Source organism: Phyllostomus discolor, chromosome 5, assembly GCF_004126475.2.
Source record: "Phyllostomus discolor isolate MPI-MPIP mPhyDis1 chromosome 5, mPhyDis1.pri.v3, whole genome shotgun sequence".
Classification (NCBI taxonomy): domain Eukaryota; kingdom Metazoa; phylum Chordata; class Mammalia; order Chiroptera; family Phyllostomidae; genus Phyllostomus; species Phyllostomus discolor.
In genome coordinates, this window is record NC_040907.2 from 125,452,356 (window position 1) to 125,475,293 (window position 22,938).

The 22,938-nt window shown below is 58.8% G+C and overlaps 1 protein-coding gene across 2 annotated transcripts in view; it reads right to left on the bottom strand.

Annotated features, from left to right (window-relative positions):
- UNC5B (unc-5 netrin receptor B) overlaps positions 1-22,938 on the bottom strand; it is an 83,442-nt gene that overhangs the window by 17,848 nt on the left and 42,656 nt on the right. For both annotated transcript variants that reach the window (XM_028512808.2, XM_028512807.2), the window contains exon 2: positions 868-1,092. In XM_028512808.2, coding sequence (XP_028368609.1) covers positions 868-1,092 — 225 coding nt within the window. The remainder of the gene's footprint in view (positions 1-867; positions 1,093-22,938) is intronic.

A 22,938-nucleotide genomic window follows, 5' to 3' on the forward strand; every position in this document is an offset into this window, starting at 1 on the left:
ACGGAAGCCAAGGTAGGCAGTGGGGCGGGGGGCCTCCTGGAGCCCGTGGGTGGCGGGGCTGCCAGACACCGGCGGCCAGCAGCAGGTGGGCCCGCCCCGTCCTGAGCCCTGGGAAAGCCTTTGTACCCCATAAGGATTCCTATAGCACAGCTGGGCCTGGGGACAGACAGGTCTCCCCCGAACTTGGCCCGGGGCAGGCCAGGCTTGGGGAGGTGTGAGGAGCCAGGGCCCTGCCTCCTGCTTCCCACCCCTCAGAAGGAGGGGTCTAACGCTTCGGACACTCCCCTCTGTCCCTCAGATTTGGGTTCTGTCCTAGGGCCACCTCCATGATTATTTACTTAGTATTATTAACCTTTTTAGAACTGAAACAATCCATTTCTATGAAGGGAACATTGCATCATCACCGTGAGTGGGAACAGCACCCCTCCCCCAAACAGAGAAGACCTATAGACCAGCAATGGCCTGGCGCCCCGGCTGGGCACTGCGAGGCCGGGGCATCCGGGCAGGGCCGGCCCCTCTCCATTCAACTGCGCACACAGCCTGTGCTGGGGTGCTGGTGGAGAACCGGGTCCCCGCCTGGACTTGCCCCCCGGGGGGAAGAGTGATGGAAGGAAACTGGGAGAGGGGACAAGCACTCAGCTCGGCAAGGGACTGGGCGCTGTTTCACTGGAGAGCCCGAGGTCAGGCTGCGACATGCACTAGCCCCTGGGGAAATGCTGGTCCAGGCGGCACCACAGAGGGGAAACTGAGGCCCAGGGGGCTGCATCAAGTCTCACAGGGTCTAGGTGGAGCAAAGCCCAGGACCCAGCGTCCCTGGCACCCCTGGGTCTGGGTGTCCTGGGTGGCCGGGAGAGTGGGGTGACTCACCAGTGGCCTCGTCCCGGCCTTCCTGCATGACGTGGTCATTCTGGCTGACCCACTCGCCGTTGCACTTGAAATAGATCTGTGTGGCAGGGAAGGCGCGGCAGCTCAGCTCCACAGGCTTGTTCTTCACGATGTAGGCATCTTGTGGCTCCTGGAGGAAGTGGGGCAGCGGCTCGGCCGGTGCCGACTGGTAGGAGTCAGGGAGCACCTCGCTGCCCGAATCAGTGCCTGTGGAGGGAGGGAGGGTTAGGGTTCTGTGAGGCCACAAGCCGTGGTGGCCCAGGTCACCCGCTGATCCCTCAGGGGCCCATGGCACAGAGAGGGGGCCGCTGGAAGAGACCTGCTAGAGATGCTCTCTGTGACCCAGGCAAGGTCTGGCTCTCCTGGGCCTCAGTTTCCCCACCCTGCCCTGCAGGATGGCTCTGCTGTGGAGCCAGCCCCAGCTCTGTGATGTTGTGTGTGATACTTCTTTACAGATGGAGAAGTCCGGGTGGCCTGGGGAGGGGAGGTGACCCCTCAAGGCAAGGACCCCCTGAGGCCCTCCGGCCCTCCCCAACGTCCCCTGCACTAGCACTAGCCGGCCTCCCTCCCCGGTTTCCCGTGGCGATGCCATAGTTCGTTGGAGGCTGCCCGGAGCCTCAGCCACTCTGCAGTCCCAGCCAAGCAGGCTGATGGAAGTGGGGAGAAGGGCCAAGATCCGCAGGGGCATGGGGTGGGGGTGGGGTGGCGGCAGAACCAGGCCTGAGCTCCCCGGTGCAGAGCCCCCTGGCACGGCATGGTGGCGGGCCACCTCCTCCCTCAGGAAGCCCCAGGCAGGTGGCAGCAAGGAGCAGACAACCTTCCCAGCAGCCTCCACCCCGAGCCTCCCTCCTCTGGTCTGAGGCTCTGATCCACCCCCTAGCCTTTCCCACCTCGGCCAGATGCACACCCTCCGCCCTAAGGACGAGGAAAATCCAGAGGCTGGGAACACAATGAGGCTGTCAGTCTCCTCCCTGAAAGGGCGAGAGGAAACCCTGGCTGCCCACCTCCCTGGAAAGAACAGCACCTCGGGAGGTGAGACAAACAGGAAGGGAGCGCAGCCAGCCCCCCCAGTGCTGGGAGGGGGGAACCAGGCCGGGCCAGGCTATTGGTTCACGATCCACTTAGGAAAATTGACTTTCCAATGCCAAGCGCCAAACGATCAAGCGGTAGGGGACTTGCGGTAGGGAGCTTGTCCTCCTCTGCTAACTGCTCCAGAGGAAGCAACAAATTAAGCTGCAGGGGTGCCCGCATCTGCCCCGCCCTCACCCGCCGGCTAAGGCCCGTCCCTGTCTCATCCCTCCTGCACCTCCAGTGCGGCTGGGGGCCTGGAGGCCCATGAAGTCCCCGGGATCACGCCCTTGTCCTCCAGAGCAGAATGAACCCCACATGCCTGACACGCCCAAGCCCTGTTGTCTCTCTGTGCACCAGCAGCTCCTGCTAACACTGGGGGTGCTTCAGGAGCTCTGAAAATGCATGGGTTGTCACCGGCTCCAGGCTCTGGGCTGCGTGTGTGCGTGTGTGTGTGTGTGAGAGAGAAAGAGAGAGAGACAGAGACAGAGACAGAGACATAGAGAGAGATCAACCCTTAGGGGAGAGAAGGAAAAGCCAGTAAGAAGGGGTGTGACTACAGCTCCATCCACTGTGTTCCCTGTGACCCAGGGACGGCCCCTTAACTCCAGCCTAGTTCCTTCGTCTCAGAAGAGGGCAGGATCATATGAGATAAACATGCTTGAGTGCCTAGGAGGGGCCGAGCACATAGTAGGTACAAGTTACTGTATTAAAATGGCAACGTATGCTCACCTCACATCAGGTGCTTTGCTTACAATACTGAAAAATGTACCTAATTCTTGTGACGACTTGGTGAGGTGTTTCACATTAGCCCCCAGTTTACTGATGGGGAAACTCAGGCCAGAGAGGGTAAGTGACTTGCCCACGAGCACACAGCTAGCAAGAGGCAGAACCAAGGTTTGAACCCAAGAAACAGACTTCAGCGTTTGGGACATTGCCCAGGACTCCACACTTCACTGGAGTAGCTCCACATACTGTGGGTGTCCCCCGAGAATCCTAATGCACCCCGACACTGGCCAGGACTCTCTAACGATGCAGGCTCTCTCACTGAAGGTCCAGCGAGGCTAAAACCATCCTTCCTGTGTCAAGGCTGAGGAAACTGGCCATCCCAATGAGGCCAGTGAGTGACGGGAGGCCAGCCGCCGACAGGGCAGCAGACCCGGGAGAGCACCGGGGCTTCCTGAAGCCGGGCCAGGCTCCCTGATAGTCGCTGCCCTTTGCTAGGAAGGGGGATGCCCTCTCTGTGGGGAAACTGGTAGCCTGGGTGCCTGGGAGCTTGGGCAGTTGGTACTGAGATGACACGGTGCCCAGGGAGGTGGACACTGGTCTCCCTGTGGCCCGAGAGCTGGTCACGGTGGCCTCTCCCCCAGGCCAGGCAGCCCTAGGGAGAGAACACTGGAGCTGAGGGGGCACGGGCAGCAGAGAGCCTGCCAGGCCCCATGTCCCCCGCCCCCACCAGCACCCCGCCTCAGTCTCAGGCCCAGTCTCAGGCTTCAGACTCAGACACCCGGGGTCTGGAGCAGGCCTCGCTGGCCTCTCCTCTGTGAAGTGGCGGGACTGGGCCTCCCTCTGAGGGCCGGTGACCATGCCGGAAGGTGAATGGCAGCCCCTGGGTACAGCTGTGTGCTCACCCTACCTGCTAACCACGTGGGCCCCAGCCCCCCGGCAGTGGCTCCCTGGCTCTCCAAGGCACTGCGGGCTGTATTTATGACTTTGTTTTATAACCCTAATGCGGCGTGTTTATAAAGCAGGCACAGACTCGACCGAGGAAAGTAAACATTAGACATCCATTAGTGCAGCAGGCCCCGCCCTCCGCCGCACCCCTCCTCCGGGCCCTGGCACAGACGCATCTCTGGCCTTGGCAGGATGTGCCTGAGCGTCCTCATCAGCGCCTCTCCATCACCGCAGCGCCGGTGGCTCTCGACGTAGCTGTTGCCCGCTTGCCAGCATCCCCACCCCCTTCCTAGGCGTCCTAGAGGCCAACGCTGCCAGCAGACAAGGGGAAGAACGAGGGGCTGACCTGAGATTCCTCCCCAGAGGGACTGCTGGCAGACGACAGGCTGGCCAGCACACAGTAGTTGCTCGGTGAGTGTAGATAAATAAAAGGGGACTGGAAGCCACTGCCAGGGCTTGGGCAGCAGCGGAGCTGGGCCCCTGCCCTAACCGCCGGACATGTCCCCTCCTCCTTGGCCTGGCTCCTGCCCGAGCAGCTGGGGGCGGCTCCACAGGTGTCCTGGATGAGGGCTACCTGCGCCAGCCCCGCGGGAGCCAGCTTGGAGGGAGCAGAAAGACGGAGTCTCAGGTTCCTGGGTGCTAACTCCGCCAGATGCTTTCAGAAAGCATTTCACGTAAACTCACTGACCCCATAACAACCCTAGGCAGAGGTTCCCAAACCTTTTTGGTCTTTAGCATCTTGGTAGTTTTTATCCAGTAATTTTTCTTGGTATTTTTACTGCAAGGCCATAATAAATTCCTAGTGGTCCTGTTTATTAAGTAGTTAAATCCAAAGAGTGTTTGTGTGTGTATTCTAACACCTTAGCAGCCATTTGAAAAAATAATGCACATAAATCTAGAGAAAAAAACACATTTGCATTCCATCCCCAAGCAGCCACCATGACTAATGGGGTGTGTACACCTGTTGGGCGCTGTGTAAGTCCCCAAATCTTGGAATCAGAGTGGACACTGCCACCTGCACTGTTAGTCTCAGGGTGCTTCCGAAGGCCCAGGCCCCAGCTTGGCAAAGACACGAAGCCCGCGAAAGGAAAGGAGTGTGACGTAATGCTGAAGTTACGAGCTGTCTTGAGCTAGAAGTTGTCGCAGTGGCTGGCAGCTGTCCAGTGCTGCTGTGTTTCCTGGAAGATTAAAAATGCCTTGCGGCGCCCCTGTGAGTCTGCTGTGGCACCCTGGGGTGCCTCTGCGGACCGCTGGAACCACAGCCCTATCCACTAGCTATTATTTTACCCTCACAGTACAGATGAGAAAACTGAGCCCCAGAGGGTGTAAGTAACTGGGCAGAACCACAACGCAAGGACGGAGCGGGCCAAGGACGGAGCGAACGTGGGGCGTCCGGCATTTGCACCTCACTCCTGGACCGGGCACGGGCACTCACGGCCACCGTGTGCCGGTGCTTCAGACGCTGCAGCTGATTCACTCCCCACGGCCCACACAGTGGCGATTATTACCTGTCCGTTTCACAGAAGATGCAGCCCGCCAAGGGGCTGGCCTGGGGTCGCCAGTCAGTGGGAGGAGGCCAGGCTCCCGGGCACCCAGCTCCATGGCCTCACTGCAGCGCTCCCCACTGCCCCTTCTTTCCAGAGGGAGGAAACCGCTGAGCAGAGCATCGCTGGGAGGGGACCCTGCCTTTGCCAGGCCACGTCGGAGTTTCCCACGGTGGAAAATGTCCCACGTAAAGGTGTGATTTTCCTGCTAACCAGAACTCACGGGGATCTGTGGTTGCAACACTGCAGCCTGCCTTTAAAGCTGCAAACACGAATGGCCCGGCGAGCCCCAGATGAAGTCGCGGGAGCCGGAGCCGCAGACCGTTCATGCGCGGGGAAGGAACTGCCACCGAAGCCAGGAGCCGTGGGTTTGCGCCCGGCTGCGGACTGGCGTGGCGGCGGGGCCTTCCTCTCAGGCCCCGGGGAGCCCGTCTGTGGCATCAGGGAGCTGGTTGAGTCCATCTCTCAAGCCCTGCTCCGCTTCTAACACTTAGAGATTTGGAGATTCCTTGTGGGGAATCTGTGTTGATGGATGACAACACCCCAATGTGTAAATTCTGTCTTCAGGAAGTTCATTTGTTTCAAGAGGGGCCACCTTTCTCGCCATTTTTATTCCTGGATCAAAACCCAGCACGTCCAGCCCTGGCTGGTGTAGCTCAGTGGATTGAGCGCAGGCTGCGAACCAAAGTGTCGCAGGTTCGATTCCCAGTCAGGGTACATGCCTGGGTTGCAAGCCATGACCCCCAGCAACCGCACATTGATGTCTCTCTCTCTCTCTCTCCCCCTCCCTTCCCTCTCTAAAAAAAATAAATAAAATATTAAAAAAACAGTGCATCCTGTGGTCCTCAGACACGGCATGGGGGGTGACGGGGCTCTCTCCATGCGCCAGCTCACCTGCCCTCGGCTTCAGTTCAAAACGACCACCAGTGCCTCTGGGTGGGACCTCTCGTGGGCACCGGGCAAACCCTCGCCTCTAATTCACCCACACCTACTTATGCGAGGTCTCTTGTCAGCTAGTCCCTTGGCAGCAGATGCACAGGCACAGAGGTCGTGCTTCAAGGGCCAACCGGTACAACACTGCCCATCAGCTCCTACTCCAGCCCTGACTCGCATGCCCCCAGCACGGAGCTCCCCACTGCCTCTCTCAGCTCCGCTCGCCTCGGGACACACCTAGCAGTGAAGTCTTCCTTACTCCCAGCTGGACTGTGCTGTCTGAAGTTGCAGCCGTGGCTACAATTTTAACCTGAGGAGACACAGGACAGTGTGCTCCCTCCTCCCCGTGACAGCTTCCCAGCCTCTGGAGGCTGTGGCCTGCCCCGCTTGGCCTTCTCGTCTTTCTTTTGAATATTCACGAGACACGGTTTTGCATCCCCTCACCACCAACCTGGCCTCCTCATGGACACGTTCAGGTTTGCTCACTGAAAAGCTGGGGAGGGCAGGTGGAAAGGGTGGGCCTGGCAGGTACCTCCCTGCTTCTGGCAGCTGCTCATGAAGGGCAGGGAGCACACCACACCCCCAACCGGTGCTCCCCATGGGGAGCCAGGACAGGGCACCTGTCCCCTGGGAGGGTAGTGGAGCTGGCAGGACAGAGTGGGGAGGTTGAGCCCAGTCTCCACCCGATAGCGGGCCTGTGTCCCGGGGCTGGGCCGAGGTACCGCCCAGCGTGGAGGCCCAGGCTGCCACCTGGCAGGTGGGAGGCCCCGAGGCAGAGGAAGTTGAGCCCCCAGGCTTGTTTATGAGGTGCCAGCTTCTAAGCCAGTAGAGTAAGCAGGAGCCAGGGGCCTTGGAGGAGAGCTCGGCTTAAGGACAAAGGGAAGGAGAGCGTATTTCCCAGAGTTACTGGAGAGGAGGAAGAGGCTAAAACGATAGTGTCCAGACGTTGCTGCATGGGAGACTGTCCGGGCTGCCAGGGGAAGCCGGAGAGCCAGCAGGCCTCGTTCAGATCCTCACCCTCCCCCTGACAGAGACCTTGGCAGGTTGTTTTACTTCTCAGGGCCTTCGTTTCCCTGCCCGTAAAACCAGGGACAACAGGTGCGGCCCTGCCAGTTTTGAGGTGCTGCTGCGAAGGTCAGCTGAGAAAACAGACATGAGTGTGTTCTGCGGGCCAGGTGGTGCCGAGAGGAGGGGAGGCACCAGGCGGGAAATCTCTGGCTGTGCTGTGTGTGGGAGACCCTGGGACTCTACGTGGGCAGGTTCCTCGGCCTGCAGCCGCCCGAGACCCAGCAGGCTGGGAGCACAGAGGGCAGATGCTCAGAGGGGCCTGGCACCCTCCATTCCCCCAGCTCAGAGAGGGGAAGTGACTGATGCAGCATCACACAGCACAGCGACTGCCAAGCTGGACCAGTGCCCAGTTCCTGACTCGGGGTGAGGAGGGGAGATAGCACAGCCACAGCAGGGCTGTGGGGAACGGCTTGAGCTCTGTCCTTCCCATGCCTGGGACGAAAACGCACTGCCATGCCTCTCAGCCAGGTCCGCTCTGGTCAGCCCTGTTGCCCAGGGCAGAGACCTCAGCATGAGGCTGCAGTGGTTGGGTAGGGGGGCCTTGACACCCCTGCCCACTGGTTTTTGTCCCAGGTGGGTGACAAGACCAGGCCTGGGTCTCCAGGCTTGACACCAGGGGGCAGGCGTCTGCAGCCGAGCGGGCCTGGTGTCTCTGGGGCTGGCTGGCATGAGGCGGTGCCCACACTGAGGGACAGGGCTGGGGGGGGGGGGGCAGGCAGGAGGCAAGGGAGGGAAAGACGCCCCACGCTGGGCACATTTATCATCAGCAATCACAGTCTTTCTCTAGCCCCTGGACACCGGCTAATTCTCGCCAGACTTGACCTCCCACTGCATGGAAAATCTCTTCCATTCACTTCGAGGCTGATGTGCTCCATGGGGGGTGGGGGGAGTGGGGGGAGAGGGGCCCATTTATTATTATGTTTTAAAAACACACAAACCCTGCATGGAAGGACCCCTCCCTGGACACAAAGCCCTTCTTCCATCTGGCCCTGGCTCCTGGCGGCTGTGGGGTTCAGGCTGGGGCCCCCCTCAGCGGTGGTTACAATGGCCGTTACTGATGACAAATGGGGGCTGGCGCGCTTGGGGGAGGTTGAGTTACTCCTGACAAAGGAGGCCCCTTGCACGGCCCCTTTCCCATACCCTCTGCAGACCTTCCCTCGCTGTGACATCACTTCCTGTGCAGGAAGTGGCCTCGGATGGCCAGCTAGGGCAGGCGCTGGCACCCTAAAGGGGACGTCCAGCTGGTCCTGAGAAATTCTCTTCTGGAAAGACTCAGGGGCAAGCGAAGGCACTGATGGGAGGCTGGGGATGGGGCACCATTCGAGAGGGGCCGAGCTACTTAGCAGTAGGAGGGACACTTCGGTTACTGCGTCACGGGTCTACCCTCAGCTCTCAGTGGTGCCTGGGAGGCTGGGTTCCACACCCATGGCCTAGACCCTCCCTCCAGTCCCTCTCTCTGGTCACTGGGCTCCCTCTGCCTGGGCCTCGGTCCCTCTGGGGCTAATTTTTGGTTCCCTTCCAAGTCCCAGGTTCCGGGGTGTCACTGTGCCTGCAGACCTGGGCGGTGAGGAGGGAGGACTCATTGCACTTCTCTTTCCACTCCCAGACGAGGAGCTCGAAGCCCTCCGTCATCTTTCACGCTCCAGGTAGCAACATTTATCCAGCACACGATGATGTGTGGCATCATCATCGACACAGCAGTCCTGCAAAGTAGTTGTTCCATTTCACAGATGAGAAAACTGAGGCTCAACAAAGTGAAAAGACATGCTCAGGCTCATAGCGATCAAGAAACCCAAAACTCTTCCAATTAAACCACTATCCTTTGGCCAGCAATGCCCCAGGGGGACCAGCAGGGGGCAGCTTTTTTCCTGCCCATTTTGCAGCTGAGCAAATGGAGTTTCTCAGAGTTCACTCGTTTGCTGGAGGGAAAGAGGATCTCAGCTTCCTAACTCCAGCACTTGGCCTCCCGTCCTCTGTGGCCCTGACAAGTCCCGGACTGGTTTGAGACGCCCCAGAAAATAGATCCATCCTGGTCAGGGAGGAGCCCACTGCTAGCCTGGAGCAGCCCCCAAGAAATCACCCTCCAACACACACACTCACACCCATATCCCACCCATGCCCCAGCCAAGGTCACGATCCATGGTCATCTCCCCTGGACACCCAGAGCCCCAGCCAGGCTGGGACAGTGACTCTTCTCTTAGGACTGCCTGCATCAATGCTGGGAGACAATGGCAGTGACTCAGGCCTGTGGGGAACCCATCACTTCATTTGGTCGTCTTTCCCCCATCCAGAGTCGGGGTGGGGCAAGTTTGAGTTGCAAGTCTAGATGCCACCAAACACCCAGTTGCTAGGTCCTACCTCGGGAGGCCCCCCTTGCCCGCCCCTGCATCCAGCCCTCGATGCTGCCAGGCAGACCTTCGAGCTGCGGGTCCATGCACACCGCCTCCTGCAGTTTCCAAGCCCAGGCCCTTCCACCCAGAGCCCCACTCGCAATGCTCTCCTCTCCACCCTGTGCCCCTGACCTCCAGTCTCCTGGTAGTAGCCCAGGCGACCTTGCCAAATGTAAATAAGTCACGCCCCTGCTCGCACCCTCCAGCAGCTTCCATTTGCATCTGGAAGAAGCCCTAACCCCATCGACCCCTCAGACTCCGGGGCCTCCCTCATCACTCACTGTGTGCCACACCACCCAGGAGTGTCTCCTGCCCCTTGAACGTGAACCTGCCTTCTTATCCTTAACCTCAGGGCTGTTCTCTCCTTTTGCAATGCACCCCTCAACCATGCACCTGTATTCTGTGGCTGACATTCTGTCCCTGATATCTCAACTCAAGTGCTACCTGCCACCTCCCCAGTGAGGCCTTCCCCGACCACTGAATGCAAATTCGTCATCCTCTACCTTCTCAGGTGCTCTCTCTACACCGTCTTGTTTTTTCTTTTTGTGTGTGTTTTGTCTTTTGTTGCTTTTGGTTTTGCTTATGTGCGTGTGTGTGTGTGTTTAGACATTGCTCGTCTCTTTGAAATTACCTTCTTCCTGTATTTGATTGTTTGCAGCCTGTGTCTGAACAGGTCCGCTCTCTGGAAGGCAAGCTCCTTGAGGGCCCGGGGGGTTGTTCATCTGGGCCTACTGGGGACACAGGACTTTCTCCAGCTGCACCACCCACCTCTCTGGAAATACCTGAGGTTGCAGGTGTTTGTACGGGGGAGCAGCCAGGGGCAGTGGGCACAGCCTAGACTGACCTGGGCCACAGGAACCTGTCCCTCTGGAAACTCCATCCTGTAGGATGCTACCAACTGATGGAACATCAAAGACCATCTAATTGCTGTCTGCTAGGATGGAGACCAGAGAGGGTGTGGCCTGGCCTCATGTCACACAGTACCTGGGCAGCACAGCTAGTAAGAGAAACGGCTCTAGACCCCCAGGGAAGGTAGGGAGACTTTATTTTTAAAAACCACCTTTTCCTTCTGATAAAAACAGCCTCTTTTTGCCTTTTATCATTCTAATTTAGAGAAAAATAAAAATGAAAGTAAAAACCACCCATCTCCATCCCCAGTTTACCAGGATCACATTGGACATTGGTTCTCTCTGCCTTTTTTAGGGGCACACGTATTTCGTTACTTAAAGGAGCCTCACTACATGCAGTGTGTGTTCCCTGCTTTCCTCTCAAGGCTGTTGTTAGCTGAGGCCTTTTAAAGATTTCATTTATTTATTTTAGAGAGATGGGGAAGGGAGGGAGAAAGAGAAAGAGTGAAACATCAATGTATGGTTGCCTCTAGCACACCCATACTGGGGATGTGGCCTGCAACCCAGGCATGTGCCCTGACTGGGAATCAAACCAGTGATGCTTTGGTTCGCAAGCCTGCGTTCAATCCACTGAGCTATGCCAGCCAGGGCAAGCTGAGGCCTTTTACACTACAAGCAAAATGCACCAGGTGCTTCTCTCTGCACACAGCATACATGTCAGATGGGCACAGGCCAGCTGAGCCGACTATCGGACAACAGTTTGGGTCGTGGGAGGTACTGTGGAATGCAGGACAGGAAGACGCCCAGTGTCCTGTCTGCCTCCCGGAAAAGTCAAAATGCATACGGGTACAGCCTCTGGCCCCGGAGCTGCCTGACCAGGCAGTGGTTCCGTCCTGCTGCCCTCCCTGGTGCGCTGGCCCCACGCCGCCCTGGGAAGTCCCGGGTCGTTCCTGTGCAGAGTGCCTCGTCTGCCTTCCCAGACTCACACGCCAGGGTGAAGCAGCCCCTCCTTGCGAAGTGAAGACAACTGCCAACACATTGCAAAGTGGAGAAACTACGGTCCCCGCCCACTATCGTCAGCATTGTCACCATGCCTGGCCAGCTCCTGCCCTAGTGCTGGCTGGGGCCACCTGGGAGGCCGCTCGGACTCTGGGAAGTGGAGCCCTTAGACCTGAACCCAACCCTCCACTTCCACAGGGGATCCCGAGGCAAGAACGGGCACTAACTTGTCCACAGTCAAACAGCCGGTCAGGGGCTGCAGCGCCCCTCATATCTTGGCATCGTGTTGGCACAGAGAGAATCACAGCAGGGAGAAAAGGGGTACCCAGACAGGTCTTGGCCAGTCTGTGAAGTGGGGCACAGGATAAGCGGGGAGAGACGAAGAGAGGCCGAGATGGGAGTCGTGGGGAACGAGGCAGAGAAAGAGAAACCCAAGAGCACCAAGCAGTGGGTGGCGAGTGAAGCTGCATATGGGCCTCTTCTGGTCTGTTCTGAGCCTGGAGTCCACTCGGGTTCCTGTTTAGGCCTTGGGTACAAGGGAGGAAGTTGGCCACCCATCACTGGCCTTCATGCGCACTCCTGCTCTGGTCCTTGCACAAGGCTGGGAGGGCAGACCTTGTGGACTCGGGCTCTCGGGAACTCCCTGGGGGCCAGAGGTGAGCAGCAACTGGCCTCAGGTCACCACTAGGTCGGCAGAAAGCTAGGCCTGGAACAGGGGCACCCGGCACTCAGCCTGACGCTCTGCCTTCGCCTGTCTCTGGTCCCCACGGCGGAGAAGACCTGGCCCTGAGCTTGGGTGAGCTGCTGAGTTGGTGGTGGTGCAGGCGGCACTGGCCCCGGGGACGGCACAGCTGGCTCCTCTCTCTGGGGCACCTCGAGGGAGGCAGGGTGGCGGGCAGGGACTTGCCCCCATTCTTTAACCGGGCATTTCCTGAGTGCCTCCCCTCGGTCATGCCTATGGTAGGGCCCGGAGAGTAATGACCGCGTGTCAGTTCCACCAACGGGAAGCCCACGGCCAAGGTTCGAGGTTACGGATCCAGAAGCCTTGACTCTGACTTGTGCTCAGTGTGCCTCCAGCCTGGCTCCGCAGTCCTGTGGTGATTCCTTTGCCTGCCGACCACCTCCAGGGCAAGGATAAATCTGCTGTTGGTCTACAGCGCCCTCCTTCTCACCCAGGAGCCAGCCTACTTCCTCCGGAAGCAGGTGTGGACTGCTTGCACCTCGACTACTGCAGGGACGGCTCATCCAACAGGCTCCTGTAATCCCTCCTGTTTCTTGGGCTGAAACACACTGTCGCTGTCCTTGGCTCATGAGGTGAACTCGGGTAAGCCATCTCCCTCTGGGCCTCAGTGTTCCCCTCAGGGAAATGGGGTCACTTTTTACTTGCTTCAGCCCACGGTTGTTGGGAACATTTAGGTCAGAAGCATTAAACTATTTCGCCAGCTAGGCAGCCCTATGCACTTGCTTACTTCTGATTATTGCTTTTCACAGTAAGAGGTGGTGGGCAGGCTTTCCCGGGGCGGCCGGGGCACGGCCTGACATCTGGACCACCAGCTCCAGGGTTTTCCTCTGGGTTCCCCACTCCCGCCCTGCCCCCGCCACCCAGCTGCTGCCCCAGTCCATTCCGTGATGACTCGAAGCTGTAAAAGGCTGATGCAAGCTGGGAGGAGGGAATGAAACAGACTCGAGTGGGGCAGATGGAGCTCCGCCCTCCGCCCCGGGGGACCGTGGCCCTCCCCCTGCCGGCTTGTTTGCGCCTGCTGATGTAACCAATGGGCCTCCTTGGCTCAGGGCTTGGCCTGTTCACCTCGGCCTCCGAGCTCGGCCAGAGGAAGGGTTCGAGGGCAGGAGGACAGGCGCACAGCTGGGTGGCCCATGGGGTGGGGGCTGTGCCCCAGGGAGGGGCAGCTGGGTCCAGCAGAGGGCGCTTTTCAGGGAGGACAGACCCTGAAAAGCGGCCTGAAGACCAGCAAGTGCCCTGCAGTAGCAGAACCTGGATCAACCCCAGTATGCCACTGGGTCACTTCAGGGCCACTGTCCCATGTCCCTGAGCCCGGTACATGACAGGCACTCGACTTGTCACTCCATGGATTTTTGAGGCAAACAAGGATGCCTGAGAGGGGAAAAGAAAGATGGAAGGAAGCGTGGCTCCACGGGAGAAAAATACCAGAACAGTACTGGGCTGGCCACGGCTCACTGGTGACTTCGGGCCAGCTGCCTCACCTGTGGGGGCCTTGGGCTGTCTGTGAGACAGGCACGGAGACGGGCATGCCTCACAGGCAGTTGGGACCGTAGGTGTGAAGATGCAATAGGACATGGAAGCATGTGGATGGTTTGGGGGAGCCAGGGAGTGCCGGAGGGGGTGCTTCTCTCCAGGAGCCTGGGAAGGGGAGGGGGGCCTGTCAACCATGCGCTGTCTGGCCTGGCCCCAGGAACCTCCCCTGGGGGAGGAAGGCTCGGAAGAGGAGCACATGCCTCCCCAGAGGCCTCCAAGGAGCCATCAAAAACACGCAGGTGAGGGACAAGAGCCAAGACACGCTCCTGGAAACTGCAAGGCCGCCTGCATGCAGCCAAGGGCCCTGACCGCAGGAGCCCAGGGTCTGGGGATCGCTCTGTCTCCAGACTGTAATTCTCAAAGTTGGTTTCCAGGGAGACAATATTGCTCCTTCCCTGAGAAAGGGGAGGAGGAAAGCCCCTCACCTAGTTCATGCACCTCTTTGGTTGGACTGAAGGCTCTAATGGACAGGAACCAGCCAGGTGGGGAGGTGCCCATCTAAGCCTTCCAGACCACTCAGCCCTGGGGTCGGGTGGGAGGGCAGGGCAAAGTGGAGCCCTCGGTTCTGCTGGGTGGCTCTGGGAGGGGAGCCACACTCAGACTGAGGGGCACGAGCTCCCTGGGCCACAAAGATCCACCCTTCCCTTTAGTACAGCAGCTTGTGTCCCAGCAGGTCATGTGGGGAACCAGTCATGCCACCGGCTGACCTGGGCCCAGGCACGGCACTGAGCACTGGTGTCCGCCATTCACCTGGAGTCTCTCAGCAACCTTCGGGGCACATAGTCTCATTATAACTCCCAGTGTGTAGGTGAGGAAACTGAGGCACAGAACTTGTTCAAGGTCGCAGAATAGGGTTTGTCATCCGGGCCTTCCTAACTCTAAGCCCATACCCACTAACCTCTACGCCAGTGGCTCTCAAACCGTAGTCTGTACCCAGATAGCCTGGAGGCGGGCAAGGCCCGGTGTGCTGTGGTCTCCTGCTTTGCAGGCCTGCGGGGGGCCCGGGAGTGTGCATTTCTAACAAGTTCCCAGGTGCTGTGGTTGGCCCACTGCTTTACACCAGGTAAAGTGCTAAACCCAGGCCAACTCCCTTTCCTTGAGCGCATCTATGACTCAAGGGGCTGGAGACCCTTCAAAGGGAAAGGAACTAAAGGGATTACCTGGGGGCACAGTGCTGGCTACCTGAGCCTGAGTCAGGCCTGGTGAACGGTAACTCCTAACGCCAACACCAACAGCATCACAGGCACATGCGTTCTCGCAAATTACTCAGCCTCTCTGGGTCTCGGTTTCCTTATCTGCAAAATGGGGGCGATAGTATTTCTAGGAAGGATGGAACACATTACACACACACATTGCTTGGAGGACCGCTTGGCACCTCAACAGGGCTTATTGATTATAAGCTGCCTTGTTATTGCTGCCACCGTTAATACCTACATCATCTATATTATCTTTCTAACAACTTGGAAGGTTGGTGTCAATACTCCCCTCCACTGGCTACTGAAGTCCCTCAGGGGGTAGGCACCTCGCCCAGAGGAACTAGGTGGCAGGAAAGGATGGTAAGCCAGGTTTGGAACTCCAGGGGTGCAACTGTCCACCATGAGCAGAGGCAGACGTCTACTCTGGCCGCTTCCTCTGGAAAGGACGAAGGGTTATTCCCTTCCTTATGTTTCCTGCGCTTCCTTCTAGACCCAGCTTAGCCCAGGGTGCAGTGAGTGTCACTGGTGAGTGGAGAATGACTCCGACAGAGAACCAGAGGCTGTGTGGGCCGCCCACACGCACTGACCTTGGGCAGCCAGGCCCCTTCCCTCCCTGTCTGTCCCACTGTCCCCTGGTCTGCTCCTCCTTAACTGGGTACCCTTAAGGCTTGAGGGCTGGCTTGGTCCAGCCCCTGAAAGAGGGAAAGGTCACTTGCTTCCCCTGTGACCCCCTGTCCCCACATCCCCTGAGATCCCAAGTTCAAAACAATAGAGCCTTCGGGTTGCCCTTGATGTAAAGGTTTAGTAGGTGGCTAATTTTAGCTGAGAAATACTCGGCATTTTCCCAGCCGCTGTCACTGCCGCACTCTGAGCTGGACAAATGGCCTTGGTTTTCCTCCCCAATTGTTCTCGGCTGGGGAGCTGGGAGCTGACTCCAGCTCGGGACAATGCCCTTTGTGTCTGCTTCCGGGTGGCTCCTAATAACTCAGCGAAGGGGATGGGACAGCCTGGAGCTAGCAGCTCCACCCCCATCCTGGCTGCCAGGCCCCTCCCTTCACAGAATCAGGGATCCCAAAATGCAGCACTTAAATAGGGCTTGCCAGTCACAGCCTCCTCAAATCCTCTAGGTGAGGCAGAGATGCAGGGCTTGTGGCCTGAAGGCGCCTCCCCATAGACAGATGGGGACACCAAGGCCCAGAGAGGGTGTGCCTGGCCTAAGGTCACACAGCACTCTGACAGAGCTGGGCCCGGGACTGCGGGTCTGCAGACTCACGGTCCAGTGCTCTTTGAGCCATGTGCAGGAGAAAACCTACTGCTCTGTTTCCACCCAGCGTGGGGGCACCTCAGAGGGCCAGATCCCAGACTGCAAGCCTCCCATTCTTCCCTTGGCCTCCAGGGGAGCCCCCTGGAGTGCTGCCCTACCTGCCGCGTCACTCCCCTCACCTGGCTGAATCCCTGTCTTCAGGTCTCCCCTTAAAGGTCACCTCCCTTCTCAGAGAGCCAGGTCCTCACTGTGCCCCTCCCAACTACACGGGGCCCTGGCTCGTCCTCCGGTATTTTTCTTCTTGTGGCCCTTGTCAGCTTCTTTGTTTATCTGTTCATTTGCATATTTCCTTGTTTAATGCCTGGGTCCCCACCGATCCTGGGCTCCCAGGGGGCATGCGCATGGTGACAGTAACAACACTATCAGTCTGGGTTCTGGGGTCCGGGGGTCCGAGAGCTCCTGCTGTGCCAAGTGAGTCTGAGGGAGGGGCTCCCAGGGGATTAATCCGGCAACTGGGGCCACTCAAAGCCTGGGACAGAGGCTAACTGCCACACAGTGTGCATGTATTCAGATGTTTTCAGCAGCACGATGGCCTTCGTGGAGCTTTCTGCCTGAACACCCATCACTGGCTGATGGCACGTGTGTGCCCACTGCTCACCCCAGTGACAGCTTGGCACACATAAGATGCTTAATAGATGTTTCTTGCATGATGGATGAGCCTCTTGGGCTCCTCTGGGTGGATCTACGTCCCACCCTGTTCACGGATGGCTCTGGAAGCAAGAGAAATGAAGGGCCCTGGGACAGGTCCCCAGAGCCCAGGGCAGGCCCACTCCACAGGGCTACTTGCTGGCCACACAGCTCCGTGCTCTGCCTGCCCCCCGCTGCTACAGCGGGCCCAGCATGCTATAATTAGAGTCCTCCTTCCAGGCTCCGGTAATGAGGGGTGTCGGGTGCCAGCTGTAATTACAGCCTGGTTAAAATGAACAGGAGCCACCTCCAAGCCAAATTACAAAGTCTTCAGCCGGACTCCCTCCTGCCCCGTTCCCTTTTTATGGGGCTGGTTAGAGGGAGGGTGTGGGGAGTTTACAGAGAAGACAGCTCAGACTGGGGCTGCGGTCTTGGGAGAGTGGAGAGCTCACAGTATGAGCCTTTGTTGCTTTAAAAACTGTCCTCACACCACTCTCTCTGCCCCACCCTCGTCCACGTTCCCATCCAAAGCCAAGGTCAGGATGGGCAAAGAAACCAACTGAGGCCACTCTTCCAATCCTTCCGTCAGAGCCCCACCTAAGCGGAGCACTCTGTCCAGGCCCATTGTCACGGGCTCTGTGCTGCTGTATTTCACGGGCACGGATGCCATCACCCCCGTCTGACGAATCAAGGTTCGGTGCATAACTAATTTGCCCCACATCACAGTCACTAAGAGGCAGACCAGGGCCTGAGCCCAGCCCACACAGGGAGCAGGTTCTGGAGTGCAGGAACACTCCCTTTCGAGCCCCTCGCAGCACTGGGCACAAGGTGAGGCAAAAGGAAGGGCTCGGTGAGTCCAGAGAAAGATGTGTTTTGCAAGTCAAGGCCCAGGAGGCCAGCTTTCCCTTTTAGAGATGGAGAAACTGAGGTTCCGACTTCCACTGGCAGGTCAGGATCTGGAAGTGGAGCCAGGACGTGGGAGGCCCCAGTGTCCTCAGAATCTCAGGGTGTCAGAAGGTATAAGGGCTATTGAGAAAATCTGGTTCGGGGGCAAATACGCAGCAGCCCAGTCCCCCCAAGGCTGTGGCAGACATCACTGGCCGATCAATGGTGGCCGTCACGACCAGTCTCCTTGGAGGCTAACCTGCCGCTCCACTGCACCCTCAGCCCAGCCCTGTCAACCCTGGGCTTCCTGTGTGGAGAAGACTCAGCCCCGCTCCCCACAGTACTGACCCAGCTGGCTGGTCTGCTGCCCTGACCAGAGAGAGGCCTTCATAAAGGACAGGGGGGACAGGCTTGCGTGCCATGGAGGTGTCCTGGTGCAACAGAGGCAACCTCTCCCCCGGCCGAGCTGCCATCCCTTCCCAGGCCTCTTGGCTGAGCCCTCCTCCCAGCCCGAAAAGCTGGCTCTAGCCGCCCACTGCCCACTCACTGAAATTCGCCTGTGGTGACTCAGTCTTCTTGTTACCCACCCCCCTTCTCCTGCCCCTGGCGTCCCCCGCTCTGACAAGCCTCTTCAATGGTGCCTTTGATCAGGGCTCTCCCGGCTCCTGAAGACGGACAGCCTGCCGCCCTCAGCAAGAGGCACGGAAGAGTCGGGTCTTGGAAGACGGTGACCACGACAGGATGGCACAACCCCAATGTCCGCACTTTTAAGTGACTCCCCCACCCTCACCCAATGACCAAAGGTCCTGGGTCCAGAACCTTTCAGCGAAGGTGCAAACACCGCTGAGATTTCTGGGAGGTGCCTGCTTCCCTTGGCAGTGCCAGCCTGGGACCTGAGGGCATTTTCAAAAGGACACTTTAATTAGGAAACAGGGCGGCCAGCCAGCGGGATTGCAGGCCGCACCCAGTGCCATCAGAGGCCTCCAGACTCCCAGGCCCAGCCCACTCTTGCCTCCCTTCCCTGCCGCCTCTTCCCGGGGGTGTGGGGCGGGGAGGTCCCCGGGCACCCCCGCTTGCTGGCCCTACTGTGGGGCCCCTGAAAAGGATGTCTCAGGCGTGGTTTCTTGAGCTGAGTTTTGGATCGGACATGGAAATGAGAGTGCTGGGGACGGCTGGCAGAAGCAGAGAAGCCGCCCTGGGAGCAGGAGGTGGGGAGCAGTGGCCACCCCTACGCTGGGCCATGCAAGGGTGTGGGCACCAGAGCCTCCGCCCGAGCCCACGTGTCCCCCACTGTCTCCACCACAATGACAAAGGTTTGTCTCCTAGAGGCTCCGGCTGACACCCAAACCACCCTGTGCCAGACGGCGTTCTCCCACACCCTAAACGGGCAGACTTGGCGCTGCCCGGGGCCGTCTGCCCCTAAATGTCAGGGGCCCAGGCTCACAGGTCTGTCCGAGCTTGGCTATGGCTGAGGCACTGTGCCCCGCACGTCCTCTCTGTGCCCCAGTTTTCTCCTCTGTAAAACTGGGGATACCCACATGAGTCCCCCTGGCCTGCTGTTCAGCTGAACAGTCACATATGTGAAAGGAGTCAGCACGGGTCTGACTGGGCACTCAGAAAACTTGGCTTGGGTTCAGATCCTGCCCACATACTCACTACCTGGCTGTGGGACCCTGGGCAAGCTACTCACCCCTCTGAGCCTCAGTTTCCTTATCTTTGGATAAGGTAAATAGTACTCCTTATAGGTGTGAAAGGGCTTTTTAAGCCCTTTGTGAAGTGACTGGGCCATTCCTAGACTGGTGACTTCTGCCTCCCAGGGCCCCTGTTCGGCTGCCTGAGGCTCGGCCTATCTTCTGTTGCCTGCCAGCCGTCTCCTGGACAGAGAGGTGACGGGGTGTCCTTGGGCAGGGGGGAGAGGGTGGGGCTGTGGATGCTTAGTTCTCTGGGGAGGAAGGGTGGATTCTCTGCTTAGCCAGTCATCCCCCACAAGAGAAAAGGCAACGTGGGCATGGGAGTGGGCGGGAACAGGGCTGGGCACCTGAGAGGCCCTGAAAAGGTGGGCACGGGCAGGAGCCAGCTGAGCAAAGCCTGTCCGTGGTTCCTTGGGATGCCCCCAAGAAGTGTGACCCTTCATCTCTCTGGACCTTCTTCCTCTAAAAGGATGCTGTCCAAGTACCTGGCTTGTCCCGCTGCTCTTAGATGCTCGGGAGTGGAGGGTCTGGGAATGGCACAGCCAGAGGCCAGGTGTGCTGGAGGCGTCTCAGGGCTCCCTTTGGAGAGACGCGGGCGGCCGGCCTCCTGGGCACTCAAGAATCAAAACGATTGGAACTGCCAGGCTTTGCCCCAGCTCCCAGTGGTAAGAGCCTCGCACACGCAGGAGAGAACCTCAGCGTTTATGGCTGAGGGACTGTAGGCAGGTGATTTTTACCTCTCTGGGCCTTGGTTTCTTTCCCTGTAAAATGGGGCTGTTAACAGCCCCTAGCCTAGAGGAAAACCAGGAAGAACAAATGTGATCGAGTGTGGAAAACTGAGTCTGGTGCCCGGCTCAAGGGAAGCTCTCAACAACAGTTTCCAGTTCACACAGTGCTGCCCCTGGGCGTGTGGCTTCAAGTCTCTGGGCCTCGGTCTTCTTGTCTGTGAAGTGGGTTATCAGGATATCACCTGACTGCACAAGATCCCACGTATGAAAGGCTTCAGCACAGGGCTGGTGCATAGCAGGCACTCTAAGCATCCATGGAAGCCGTGGAAGCCAGGTGACCTGGCAGAGCTCCTCACGCACCTAACCCTAACTCTAACCCTAACCCACCCCAGTCCCAGGGAAGGGACACAGCCTGGCCTCTGGCCTACAAACAGGCTCAGTGGTCTTCTCGCTCCTTCTGGCTCTCAGGCCCCAGATGGCTGCTGGCCCCCAGCCAGAGGCAACACCTTCCAAACCCACGCAGCACCTACATGCAGCTCCTCCTCGCAGCACCTGGCCTGAGGAGGCAGGAGCTTGCTGCCCAGTGGTGACTCCTAGCCAGGGGCTGGGGAAGGTGGACCTGGTTCTGCCCATTTCACAGATGGGGCGTGTCAATGAGGCATTAGCAGCCTGTGTGAATGATCTCAGTGGGCCTGGAAGGGGAGCGGCTCCAAGAGAGACACCAGGGGTCCTCAGACCCCTGCCCAGAGGCCAGAGCGCCCTCTCCACTCAGGCTTCCTCTCAGCCCAAAGCTCCAGACTCACCGTCTCTGAGGTACGTGGGCAGAATGGTCCCACTTCACAGCTGAGTAAAAAGGCTCAAGAGAGGTGCGTGGGAGGCCTGGCTCACGTGCTGAGCTGGGGGCGGAGGTGCGGTCTGACCCGGGCTCTTCTGCCTCCACCGCAGGCCAGGAACGCTGCAGAGGAGACACCTGCAGAGAGGAGCCGGGCGAGACCTAGGGCTGCTGTCGGCTCTCCTCCCGCCTGCCCCTCGGCACCTGGCACAAAATGAGAGTGCATCTGCTGACGAACAGAGAGGATCCCTCGGGCGCGGCCTGCCAGGGCGCCCCCTTCACTCGCCCCTGCCAGGGTGGTTTGCATTGGCTGCTGGACCCTCTCCCCTCCCACTTTTGGCCCGCCCCAGTTCTCCTCCTTAGGAAACTTCCTTAATCCTGGTGCCCATCCTCCTCCCTGGACCCCAACTGCCTCCCCCATATACACAGCTCCACACTCTCTGGCTTCGTCGTAGTCTTCCTCTCCACCCCACTAGGCTGCACCATGGCTGGAGTGTGCTTGTGACACCCCAGGGAGATAGGGGACTTAAGCTGTTGCCTTAGCTCAGTAAACGACAAACTGCGTGACCTTGGACAAGATGCTGACCCTCCCTGGGCCCCTGCTTGCCCGTCTGTCACTGGCAGTTAGATGAGAAGTTCTGATGCTCTATGAATATCAAAGTCCGAGCCGAAAGCACAGGCTGAGTAAAAAGGTAGGCCGGCTGGTAGGCCGGTGGGCATCTGGAAGCTGAGACTCCTGGCTCACCTCTTGGCTCCCCATGGGGGCCTCGGACAAGCTAGTCCAGGGACTGGGCTGCCAGGCGGTGCCACCCTCTGGACCGCTGAGTCCCTGCGTGGGCTCCATCTGCTTTCTCAGAGCCATCAATGTGTCTCTGTCTCTGGCCTCTGCCCGAGTTCCCTCCGCTCCCCGCTCCGTCTTTGCCCGAGAGCAATAGTGGTTGCCCCTGTCATGGAAGCCAGATCCTGGCAGAATTATTTCCCTCTGTGCTGGGCTTCCATTAGTCAGTAAGCACACCGGGCCCGGGCGGGGTGCTGGGGGACGAAGTAACATAAATCACTGTGGCTCTCTCTCCCAGCCTGGCTGCCGACAGCCTGGGCGCTCTGCTGGCTCAGCGGTCTCCCCTCCTGGAGGGCCTGGGCCCAGGCTGGAGCGGCTGTGTATGGGGCAGCGGCACAAGGGTGTGGCAGGCACACAGCCCCTCACTCCACACCTCTGGGGTACGTATGACACTGTGACAGCAGCACCCCAGCTCCCTACAAAGTGTCATCTGGTGATCACTCAAGGAAGGGGACATGGTAGGGACTTTGGTAAGTCACTGACACTCAAAGCCTCAGTTTCCTGACTTACAAAATGGGGGTGATCATATGCCAACCCCCCAGAGTCCATGGGGTATTACCCGAGACCCCCCACCCCCAAAACACACACACACACACACACACACACACACACACACACTAAGTGCCAGACCATGACTTGGGAAAGATCGCTTGCCTTTTCCTGTGGGGGCTCAGGGTAGAGAGGCGGGGCCTGCTCACCTTGGTTCAAAGCCACATCTCATAAACTACACTCTTCCGTTTTGCAGATGGACAGGAACAGCTCCTTTACTTGGGACCCACACTGCCACGGGTGAAACAAGCCTTGGGACGGCTTTGGAGCCAGGCCCGTTACTTGGAAAGGGTGAGGGTTCAGCCCGGGCTGGTAGGTGCAGGAGCCTTTGGCATCCTCAGTGAGCAAAGTTTGGTTGAGAAAATTAAATGAGATCACAGGGGTGATATTAAAAGAGCAAATTGCTTTAAAGGGCTTCCGCTCGTTCCAGATCTCGCTGCAGATGGATGGCACTAATTACCAGCAAGGAGTGGCCAGCTTCGTGAAGCGGGTCCCTGGGGCCCCCCAGTGTTTCTAAGTCAGGGACTCCTCCGCCAGCGAGAGCCCTGAGCTCCTTTCATCTCTGACTCGCATTCCCTTCCCCC